The 12,153-nt window shown below is 47.6% G+C and overlaps 1 protein-coding gene across 4 annotated transcripts in view; it reads right to left on the bottom strand.

Annotated features, from left to right (window-relative positions):
• stim1b (stromal interaction molecule 1b) overlaps positions 1-2,195 on the bottom strand; it is a 111,525-nt gene extending 109,330 nt beyond the window's left edge. For all 4 annotated transcript variants that reach the window (XM_055637433.1, XM_055637435.1, XM_055637434.1 and 1 more), the window contains exon 1: positions 2,007-2,195. In XM_055637433.1, coding sequence (XP_055493408.1) covers positions 2,007-2,097 — 91 coding nt within the window. In that variant the 5' untranslated portion in view covers positions 2,098-2,195. The remainder of the gene's footprint in view (positions 1-2,006) is intronic.
• Positions 2,196-12,153: the final 9,958 nt, after the last annotated feature.

Here is a 12,153-nt window from a genome sequence, read left to right as displayed (position 1 = left end):
CAGCCACCATGACAGATCTGGGTCAGGATCCAGTGGCATGGAGTCCAAGACGACCGGAGACCTTTTTCTGCGGCAGCCTTCATCCGCCATCCTAGCCGTTGTGATGCTCCACTAAGGCCAGCCATCGTCCTCTGCCTGTTCCACCGTTGAGGTCTTGGTTGGATTGCTCTTTGTCAGAGACCTCCCCCTCGACCTTACCGCCATGGGTGACCCTACCAGGAGCATAGCTCCAGGCGGCATCGCTCTCAGGATCTCAGATCCACACAAGCTTCCCCACCACGACACAGTGACAATCTACGGAGAACCCTGGGGATAGTCTTATCTGAATTGTATGTTTATTCTGATCCGCAGACACTGACCTACCCTGGGTATAGTACTGGGTACGAAGGTACTGCAGATACTGGTTTACATCAAAGATAGACACAAAATGCTGGAGTAACTCAGCGAGTCAGGCAGTATCCCTGGAGAGAATGAACTGGAAAAGGAATAGATCCAAGTCTGATGAAGGGTCTTGCCCCAAACATCACCTATTCCTTTTTTTCCAGAGATGCTGCTGGACTGCTGAGTCACTCCAGCTTTTTATGTCTATCTTCTGGGTACAGTACTTGTGTTTTACTGCCCTTCCCCAATGATATGCCTATTCTGACCCTGCATACTGACCTTTTCCCGGCACTGAAAAACTAAGTGCAATACTATCCCAACTGCATACTCGCCCTCACCCTGGGCAAAGCCCTATCCCTGGTACATTCGCACTCTAACCTGAACATGCATTACATTAAACAGTATTACAGAATTACAGTATGAAGGAACTGCATATGCTGGTTTAAACCAAAGATAGACACAGAAAGCTGGAGTAACTCAGCGGGGCAGGCAGCATCTCTAGAGAGAAGGAATGGGTGACGTTTCGGGTCGAGGGGTCTGAAGAAGGGTCTCGACCCGAAACGTCACCCATTCCTTCTCTGCAGAGATGCTGCCTGTCCCGCTGAGTTACTCCAGTTTTTTGTGTCTATCTTCACATTAAACCAGTATGTAGTCTTAACATATAAACACCGCACCCTCACAGTCGATACACATCCAGACAGAGATGCTGCCTGTCCCCGCTGAGTTACTCCTAGCATCTTGTGTCTATTTTCGGTGTAAACCTGCATCTGCAGTTCCTTCCTACACACCCAGACACGGGCCACTGCGCCGCGCTGGTAACCAGCCTGTTTGGTAAATAGCCAGGTTGAGCCCAACCTGATAACTAGTCCGGGCGGTTGGTAAACGTGTAGGAAGGAACTGCAGATTTTTAAAACAATCCGAAGAAGGGTTTCGGCCCGAAACGTTGCCCATTCCTTCGCTCCATAGATGCTGCTGCACCCGCTGAGTTTCTCCAGCATTCCTGTGTACCTGCAGATTTAAACTGCTTGTTTAAACCGATGACAGGCACAAAATGCTGGAGTAACTCAGCGGGGACAGGCAGCGTCTCTGGAGAGAAGGAATGGGTGGGTGATGTTTCACCTGGTTGGTAAATAGCCTCCAGTTTAAATTCCATTTGGAATATTGTGGTGGACCAAGAAAGCAAGAAGAAGCAGCCAGGCTGAGCCCGAGTCGTCTGCGACCCACTCTAGCCCGGCATGCAGACCCAGACAGAGCCCGAGTCTGAATATACCCTTAGGTTCTGGACCTGAAACGTCCCCGTCCCCCCCATTGCTCTTCCCCCCCACAGACCCGTCCCGTCCCGCTGAGTGAGCTACTCCTCCAGCATCATGTTGTGTGGGGTTTGTCTTCAATATCTTGCAGTCGTAGTTAAGACACAAACGCCGTCCTGACCCGGGTGGGGAGCGGGCTTCAGCCACCCAGGCCGGGTGCACAATGATTATTGCCGCCTCCGGCCTAACCCCGGGCCCGGCGTCAGCTGTAGCTGTAGCTGGATCCGCGGCCTCGGGCCCAGGCCTCGACCCCCCCCCCCAGCCCGCCCGCCGCCCCACAGCCGCCCGCAGCCGCCCGCCCGCAGCCGCCCTCACCTGCCACGGCCGCCTCCTCCAGCGTTGCCCCGCTCCACCTGAGCAGCGTGGCGCAGAGCAGCCAGGTCAGCAGCGTGGCGCCGGCCTCCATGGCGGGGTCGGGTCGGGCGCTCCCTCACTCAGGCCGCCGCGGCGCTCCCTCACTCAGGCAGTCAAGTCCGCTCTACTCCGTCCGCTCCGCTCGGCCTCCGGCCCGCGCACGCGCACTCCGCAGCCCATACCAGCGCGCCTGCACCAGGATCGGCGCACTGGGCGCCGCCATATTTGATGCTGGCGGGGGGGGGAGGGCCCGCGCCAGCACCAGGGGCAATTTGCCTGCATACACACACACACACACACACACACACACACACACACACACACACACACACACACACACACACATACACACATACACACACACACATACACACACACACACACACACACACACACACACACACACACATACACACACACACACATACACACACACACACACACACACACACACACACACATACACACACACACACATACACACATACACACACACATACACACACACATACACATACACACACACACACACACCACACACACACACACACACACACACACACACACACACACACACACACATACACACACATACACACACGCACACACACACAACACACACACACACACACACACACACACACACACACACACATACATACATACACACACACACACACACACATTCAGATTCACATTCAATTTTAATTGTCATTGTTAGTGTACAGTACAGAGACAACGAAATGCATTTAGCATCTCCCTGGAAGAGCGACATAGCAAATGATTTGAATAAATAATAATAAGTGTCCGGGGGGGGTGGTGATTGGCAGTCACCGAGGTACGTTGTTGAGTAGAGTGACAGCCGCCGGGAAAAAGCTGTTCCTCGACCTGCTGGTCCGGCAACAAAGAGACCTGTAGCGCCTCCCGGATGGTAGGAGGGTAAACAGTCCATGGTTGGGGTGAGAGCAGTCCTTGGCGATGCTGAGCGCCCTCCGCAGACAGCGCTTGCTTTGGACAGACTCAATGGAGGGGAGCGAGGAACCGGTGATGCGTTGGGCAATTTTCACCACCCTCTGCAATGCCTTCCGGTCGGAAACAGAGCAGTTGCCATACCATACTGTGATGCAGTTGGTAAGGATGCTCTCGATGGTGCAGTGGTAGAAGTTCACCAGAATCTGAGGAGACAGATGGATCTTCTTCAGTCTCCTCAGGAAGAAGAGACGCTGATGAGCCTTCTTGATCAGAGTAGAGGTATTGTGGGTCCAAGAGAGGTCATCGGAGATGTTGACTCCCAGGATCCTGAAGCTAGAAACACGTTCCACCTCCGTCCCGTTAATGTGGATGGGGGTGTGCATGCCGCCTCTGGACTTCCTGAAGTCTACAATGAGCTCCTTGGAGTTAAGGGCCAGGTTGTTGTCAGCGCACCATGCTGCTAAGTGCTGGACCTCCTCCCTGTAGGCCAGCTCATCGTTGTTGCTGATGAGGCCAATCACCGTTGTATCATCTGCATACTTGATGATGGTGTTAGTACCATGTACAGGTGTGCAGTCATAGGTGAAGAGGGAGTAGAGGAGGGGGCTCAGCACACAGCCCTGTGGAACGCCAGGTGGTCAGGTGAGGGTTGAAGAGGTGAGCTTGTCTAACCTCACAGACTGGGGTCTGTTGGTTAGAAAGTCCAGTATCCAGTTGCAGAGGGAGGGGTCGATGCCCAGGTTACCGAGTTTGGTGATCAGTTTTGATGGTATAATGGTGTTGAATGCTGAGCTGTAATCGATGAACAGCATTCTTACGTAAGTGGCCGTGGCAGGTGAGGGCGGCTGCGGGCGCCTGTGGGGCAGCGGGGGAGTAGAGGCCTGGGCCCGAGGCCGCGGATCCAGCTACAGCTACAGCTACATACATACACACGCGCACACATACACACACACATACACACACACACACACATATACACACACACACACACACACACACACACATACATACACACACACACACATATATACACACACACACACACACACACACACACACACACACACACACACACACACACACACACACACACACACACACACACACACACACACACACACACACACACACACACACACACACACACACACACACACACACATTTTGGTCTCCTAATCTGAGGAAATGCCATAGAGAAGATTCAGCAGATTGATTCCTGGGATGGCAGGACTTTCATATGAAGAAAGACTAGATAGACTTGGGTTGTACTCGCTAGAATTTAGAAGATTGAGGGGGGATCTTATAGAAACTTACAAAATTCTTAATGGGTTGGACAGGCTAGATGCAGGAAGATTGTTCGCGATTTTGTGGAAGTCCAGGACAAGGGGTCACAGTTTAAGGATAAGGGTGAAATCTTTTAGGACCGAGATGAGGAAAACATTTTTCACACAGACAGTGGTGAATCTGTGGAATTCTCTATGTTTCTGTGTTTCTGTGTTTCTATCTCTCCAGGGACTAACTTTACTGTACCATTTTACTGTTGTGTGGTGTCTTTTTAAAATTGCTGTTTTTTCCCTTTTTCTTCCCTCCCTCCCACAATTATGTAATGTGTGAATCTGTGATTCTGTTCCATTCTGTTTGTAGTTTGTTTGTTGTGTTTTTTTTGCACAATTCGCGAGCATTGCCACTTTTCATTTCACTGCACATCTCGTATGTGTATGTGACAAATAAACTTGACGTCACGTGGTCCACCCCGTTTCGACTAATGCAATCGACCCGACATGCACAAACAAACAGATGCAGTGTTTTGGTGTCTACAACTTTAGGCTGTGCACCCCATATGCAAGAACAAGATGACCTATCAATGTCCTCCAGAGATGCTGCCTGTCCCACTGAGTTACTCCAGCGTTCCTTAATGCTGTATCTACTTGAACTGTCTATCTATTTATCAGAATTCATGATCATCTCACTGTCAGTTATACAGCACAGAAACAGGTCCTTCAGTCCAACTCATCCATGTCAACCAAGACACCTCATCTAAAGATAAACATTAAATGCTGCAGCGGCTCAGGTCAGGCAGCATCACTGGAGAAAATTATATCCATTCTTTTTCAAGGACACTGCCTGTCCTGCTCAGTTTTGTGTCCACCTTTGGAAGTATTTTCACACAGAGAGTGGTGAATCTGTGGAATTCTCTGCCACAGAATGTAGTTGAGGCCAGTTAATTGGCTATATTTAAGAGGGAGTTAGATGTGGCCCTTGTGGCTAAAGGGATCAGGGGGTATGGAGAGAATGCAAGTACGGGATACTGAGTTGGATAATCAGCCATGATCATATTGAATGACGGTGCAGGCTCGAAGGGCTGAATGGCCGACTCCTGCACCTAATTTCTATAAACCAGATTCTGCAGTTCCTTTGCATTATATATCACATCTGAGCTAGTTCCATGTGCCTGCAGTTTGTCCATATCACTCAAAACCTTGCCTATATACGTACCTGTCCAAAGGTATTTCAAATGTTATTGTATCTGCCTCACTACCTGTTTAAGAAAGAACTGCAGCTGCTGGAAAAAAAATCAAAGGTAGACAAGAATGCTGGAGAAACTCAGCGGGTGAGGCAGCATCAATGGAGCGAAGGAATAGGTGACGTTTCGGGTTGAGACCCGAAACGCCACCTATTCCTTCGCTCCATAGATGCTGCCTCACCCGCTGAGTTCCTCCAGCATTTTTGTCTGCCTCCTCTGCGATCCTATTCCATGAGTGAAGACCTTGGGGTGGGAAGATTGCAACCTTCACGTAACCCGCCCTGGTTCGAAGAATGCAATCAACCTGGCGTGCACAATCAAATAAGATCAAATAGAACAAGTTGCCCTACAACTTTAGGCTGTGCACGCCATACGCAAGAAGAAGTGAAAACCTTGTGGCTCAGGTTCCTGGTTCTCGATTCCTTTACTCTGGGTTACAAAAACTATTCCCCTCATGATTTCATATTGATTAGCCGTCAGTCCCCTGTTTTCCAAGGAATAAAGCCCTAGCTTGTCCAACCTCAATCTATAGTTTGTATTGGGAAGGGTGATTATAGGGTGATGGGTTGGTATATATGAGTAAGAGATACTTTATAGTATATGAGGGGTTTTTCTTTTCTTTTTTCTTTTTTTCTCTCTTTTTTTTGTATGGCTTTGTAAATACTTGATTAGTGTACAAATGTAAATAATTTGGTGTACATATAGCTGCTGGCGTACATATGGTGTACATATAGCTGCTAAATTTGTATCAGATAATTACAAGCAGTTGAATAAGGGGTGGGAATGAATAAGCTTTGGCTTCTTCCTGCTCCTTTTCGGAGACATACGATTTCATTTATTTATAGATATTGTTCATGACACTTTATACATATTCTTGTTTTGTTTTTTTGTTTTTTGTATGCTGTTTCACACTTGCTTTTTATTCTGTTCGGAAATAAATAATTAATTAATTTGACAAATAAATAGATAGATAGATAATTCCATGCAGTCTTGGGCAGAGCTGTTGACAAAGCAAACTGCGATTTGTGGAAACTGTTAAGTTCTGGAGGTTCAGAATTTCTGCAACAACTGTGACCAATTTCTGCAGATGCACAGTTAAAAAGCATCCTGACAGGTTGCACCATAGATTGATTTGCCAACTACTCTGCTGATAACCACAATAAATTGCAGACAGCTGTGGATGTAGCCCAGTCCACCACCCACAGACCAGACTCCCGCTCATTAACTGCATCTTCCAGTCCCGCCTCAAGACCCATCTCTTCACCTCTGCCTATCCTTAGCCCCGCGTCCCCCTCCTTTTTCATCTGTGCATTAATTTCCTCATATTGTGTTTTGAATTGTATTCTGTCTTTACTCTGTGTACTAGTCATGTCTCTACCATTTATTTCATTCCCCTTACATGCTTTTCCTCTACCTGCTAAATATTTGTAAGGTGTCCTTGAGACTCTTGAAAGGCGCCCATAAATAAAATGTATTATTATCATTATTATCACACTTCATGCTGCTTCAGGAGAGCAGCAAATATAGGGGGATCTTATAGAAACATATAAAATTATAAAAGCACTGGACAAGCTAGATGCAGGAAAAATGTTCCCATGTTGGGCGAGTCCAGAACCAGGGGCCACAGTCTTAGAATAAAGGGGAGGTCATTTAAGTCTGAGGTGAGAAAAAAACGTTTTCACCCAGAGCGTTGTGAATTGTTATTCACACTACTCAACAATGTACCTCGGTGACTGCCAATCACCCCCACCCCACCCCGCCACCCCGGACACTCCTCCCACAGGAAAAACACTATGACTGTATGCATGTAAATAGATTTATTTATTGAAATCATATTCTACGTCGCTCTTCCAGGGAGATGCTAACTGCATTTCGTTGTATCTGTACTGTACACTGATCATGACAATTAAAGTTGAATCTGAATCTGAATCTGAATTTATGGAATTCCCTGCCACAGAGGGCAATGGAGACCAAATCACTGGATGGATTTAAGAGAGAGTTAGATAGAGCTCTAGGGGCTAGTGGAATCAAGGGATATGGGGAGAAGGCAGGCACGGGTTATTGATAGGGGACGATCAGCCATGATCACAATGGCGGTGCTGGCTCGAAGGGCCGAATGGCCTCCTCCTGCACCTATTTTCTATTATGTCTATGTCTAATATAATCAAGGGTGAAACAAAGTTACTGGTGAAGAGCCAGCATTTTAGGTTTATTGCCCTCCCAGTATTCACCCTACTGGTGAAGAGCCAGCATTTTTATTATTAATGTCTAATGTTTTATGCGTCATTCTTAACTGTCACTGTATGTCATGTTGTCACTTGTGGGGGGAGCACCAAGGCAAATTCCTTGTATGTGAATACTTGGACAATAAACGTATCCATTCTCACTCTCCAGACCGGTGGAGATGAAAGCTGGAAGAGGGCGAGGGCATGTCAAAGCCAAGCAAATCATTGAGTCAGAGTGATACAGTGTGGAAACAGGCCCTTCGGCCCAACTAGCCCACACTGGCCATGTCCCAGCTACACTAGTCCCACCTGCCCGTATTTGGACCATATCCCTCCAAACTTGTCCTGTCCATGTACATGGATCCAAATGATAAGAGAATGAGGGGGATTCAAATGATAGGCGAACAATTAGGCCATTCGGCCCATCAAGTCTACTTCGCCATTCAATCATGGTTGATCTATCTCTCCCTCCTAACCCCATTCTCGTGCTTTCTCCAGATAACCTGACACCCGTTTTAATCAAGAATCTATCTATCTCTGCCTTAAATATATCCACTAACTTGGCCTCCACAGCCTTCTGTGACAATGAATTCCACACATTCACCACTCTGAGTACAGAAATTCCTCCTCACCTAAAAGAACATCCTTTAATTCTGAGGCTGTGACCTGTAGTCCTAGACTCTCCCACTAGTGGAAACATCCTCCCCTCATCCACTCCATCCAGGTCATTCACTATCCTGTATGTTTCAATGTGGTCCCCCCTCATTCTTCTTCTTCTTGCGAATGAAACATAAACCAAAGGAATAGTTAGATCTCAAGCCGGGTGTTGAGCAGCCAGGTTGTTGTGTCTGTTGGTGTCAATTGTCTGCCAGGCCCTGACACATCTCCGTTTGGTGGGTGGTAGAGCGGGCACCCAGAGATGACATGGAAGGTACACAAAAAAGCAGGAGAAACTCAGCGGGTGCAGCAGCATCTATGGAGCAAAGGAAATAGGCAACGTTTCGGGCCGAAACCCTTCTTAAACACAGAGATGACATGGTTGGCTGGCCGTTGTTCTGCTCCACATTCACAGGCTGGGCTCTGGTGGAGGAGCCCCCATCTCCACACGCTGGCATTGAAACGCCCAACTCCAGTACCAAGTCTGTTGAGCTTCACCCACGTTCCCCTGGGGAGCTCAGACCCTGGACAGCTTTTGATCAGGTATCTCATTCTTCTAAACTCCAGCGAGTACAGGCCCAGTGTTGACAAACTCTCATCATATGCTAACCGAATCGGACAAGTGGAGTTGGCAAAGGAACAGTAAAGGGCTGTTTTGTTCACAAGGGATTGCAGAACGGAGTCAAGGAAACACTTTTTCACACAGAGTTGTGAGTGTGGAATCTCTGCCTCAGAGGGCAGTGGAGACCGGTTCTCTGGATACTTTCAAGAGAGAGCTAGATAGGGCTCTTAAAGATAGCGGAGTCAGGGGATATGGGGAGAAGGCAGGAACAGGGTACTGATTGTGGATGATCAGCCATGATCACATTGAATGGTGGTGCTGGCTCGACGGGCCGAATGGCCTACTCCTGCACCTATTGTCTATTGTGTTAAGTTTCTGTTATCTAACTAGGTTACATAAATATTATTCTTTTTACCATCTTCCTGCCTTGCCTGTCCTTGATTCAGAGGTGGTCTTTTAGTTTGTTCGAGCGGGAAGGTCTAACTTGAACAGAAACAATGAGTGATCAAAGGATTGGTTGGCTTTGTGTCAAGGGCATTGGGCAGAGGACTAAGGGAAGGAGAAGATAGACACAAAATGCTGGAGCAACTCAGCGGGACAGACAGCATCTCTACAGGGAAGGAATGGGTGACGTTTGGGAAATGTCACCCATTTGGGAAAGGGATTGGATTGTGGAATGGGTAGACGAAGATAAAAAGGATGATAAAATGGAGACTCGCTAAGTTACTCCAGCACTGGTTGACCCTTGATTATGTTGGTTGCTTTCCCTGTGAACTGTAGATGGAGTTGATGGGTGGGGGAGGAAGGAAGAAGGGAGTCTGGTCTGTGATGGTCTGGGCTACATCCACAGCTCTGAAATTTCTTGCAGTGTTAGGCAGAGCTGTTGCCAAACCATCCAGATAGGACACAAATTCCTACAGATGCACTGTAAGTCATTGGAAACACGCCAAACTTCCTAACTGTGTGTGGGAGAGGGGGAGAAAGAGACGTACACTCACAGAGGCAGAGTCTCTCAGCCTGTGTATCAGTATCAGTATCCGTATATCAGTATATCTTTATTGTTATTTCCTGAGTACTCACATACCCAGAGGAAACAAAAAAACGTTGCTCAACCAGTGTCCATTCAGTGTGCAGTACAAATAACAACAAGCAAATAGAAATAAAAATACATATATCATGAACAAATTAAATTAAACACTGTTTAACACTGTGTGAGAGGGAGGGAGGGAGAGAGAGGCACACACAAGGTGGATGTGAAATCTCACCTGCCTGTTTCAGTGACAGACACCCGCCGCCAGTAAATGAAGACCCATCTGTCTCCCCCTCCTCTCCCTCGACTCCCCCACCTTTCCCTCCCAACTCCAGTCCCGTCCCGGGCCCCTGGGAAACTGAAGGGAGCAACAATTAACTGCTGCCTGCCCGCTGAGTTAAAGAGTTCCCACGGTAGTAAGACGATGTTAGTTGCGCCCAAGTTTAAATTTCCAACGTGTGTTTCAGAGTAAAGAGTCAGCGCAGAATCCTTGATAATCAAAAACTGTCTGAATCAGCAAGTTAGACACAAAATGCTGGAGTAACTCAGCGGGCCAAGCAGCATCTCTGGAGAAAAGGAATAGATTCCATTTTTGGTCGGGACCCTTCTTCGAGATGATTGTAGGGGGTAACTGGAAGCAAGAAAAGACCGGGACAAATCAGGGCCAACAACAGATGACCTCAGCAGGGTATTTTGAAGAGGGGTTCCGACCCGAAATGTCGCCTAACCCTTTCCTCCAGAGATGCTGCCTGACCCACTGAGTCACTCCAGCACTTTATGTCTATATTTGGTTCCCTGATAGGCCAATTGTTGGCTAGGGATAGTGTGATCCCAAGAGGGAACCAGCGTTGCAAACCTTGGACTGGTTAACCAACATTTACTGCATGGGGGAGGGGGCAGGAGGGAGTGGGCGAGGGAGAGAGAGAGAGTGTAAGTTACCTAAAATTAAATAATTCAATGTTCATAGTGAACACAGACACAAAATGTTGGAGTAACTCAATGGGTCAGGCAACATCTCTGGAGAAAATGAACAGGTGGCGTTTGTGTCTATCTTCGGTAAAAACCAGCATCCGCAGTTCCTTCCTGCACAATGGATCTCAGTGTCAAGTCTCTGACTCCCGTTGGCAGGCCATTCGGCCCACAGCCCGCCCAGCGATGACTAACCCATGTCACAGGGGGATGGTGTGAAGGCGGAGTTAGACAGAGCTTGATTAATGTTACGGTTGGGGAATGGGCCATAATATGGCCAGGGAAACGCTGTTATTCATGACGCCCCCTCCGCCCTTTCCCAGCTGTTCTCAATCGCACCCCTGGCCACACAAAAAATTATACTTTAAGAAGGAATACACGGAACATTTAAACTCCGAACGCTTCTAACAGAGTGAGCCATGTGAGCACTTTGATCATTCTCCCTGTATTTGCATTTGACAAAATAGTCGGGAAAAAATGTTTAAAAGTGTTCATACCTTTTGCTATGCCTAATTGGCCCTTACCTCTGCGAAAATAGTCTGATATTCGTAGGTGAAATGTCACCAACAATAATTGATTCTATTATTAATTGAGTAATAATTGACTCTATTAGCGGAAAGATGCAATTCTGATCTAATATTATAAGTGCCTCTGTCTTTGGAAGCAACACCAGCAATTTATTAAATCTGACTACATGCGGCACAGTGGTAGAGTTGCTGCCTCACAGCCCCAGAGACCGGGGTTCGATCCTGACCATGGGTGCACCGGTTTCCTCTCACACTCCAGAGATTACAGGTTTGTAAGTTAATCGGCTTCGGTAACATTGTAAAATTGTCCCTGGAGTGTATAAGAATAGGTGGTCGGCGCGGACTCGGTGGGCCGAAGGGCCTGTTTCCGCGCTATATCTCTAAAATCTGAAGTTAGGTAATGTCTAAAGGAACTGCAGATGCTGGTTAATACGCACAAAAGGACACAAAATGTTGGTGTAACTCAGCAGGTAAGTCAGATCTGGGAAGAAAAACATAAAAAGCTGGAGTAAGTCAGCGTGTCAGGCAGCATCTCTGGAGAAATACGTGGCGATTCGAATCGGAACCTTTCTTCAGACATCCTAATCGGAATTGAGTCTGAAGATGTGTCTCGTCCCGAAACATCACCTATCTTTCTCCAGA

The sequence above is a fragment of the Leucoraja erinacea genome, chromosome 6 (genome assembly GCF_028641065.1).
Source record: "Leucoraja erinacea ecotype New England chromosome 6, Leri_hhj_1, whole genome shotgun sequence".
Classification (NCBI taxonomy): domain Eukaryota; kingdom Metazoa; phylum Chordata; class Chondrichthyes; order Rajiformes; family Rajidae; genus Leucoraja; species Leucoraja erinaceus.
This window is presented reverse-complemented; position numbering and strand designations above follow the sequence as displayed.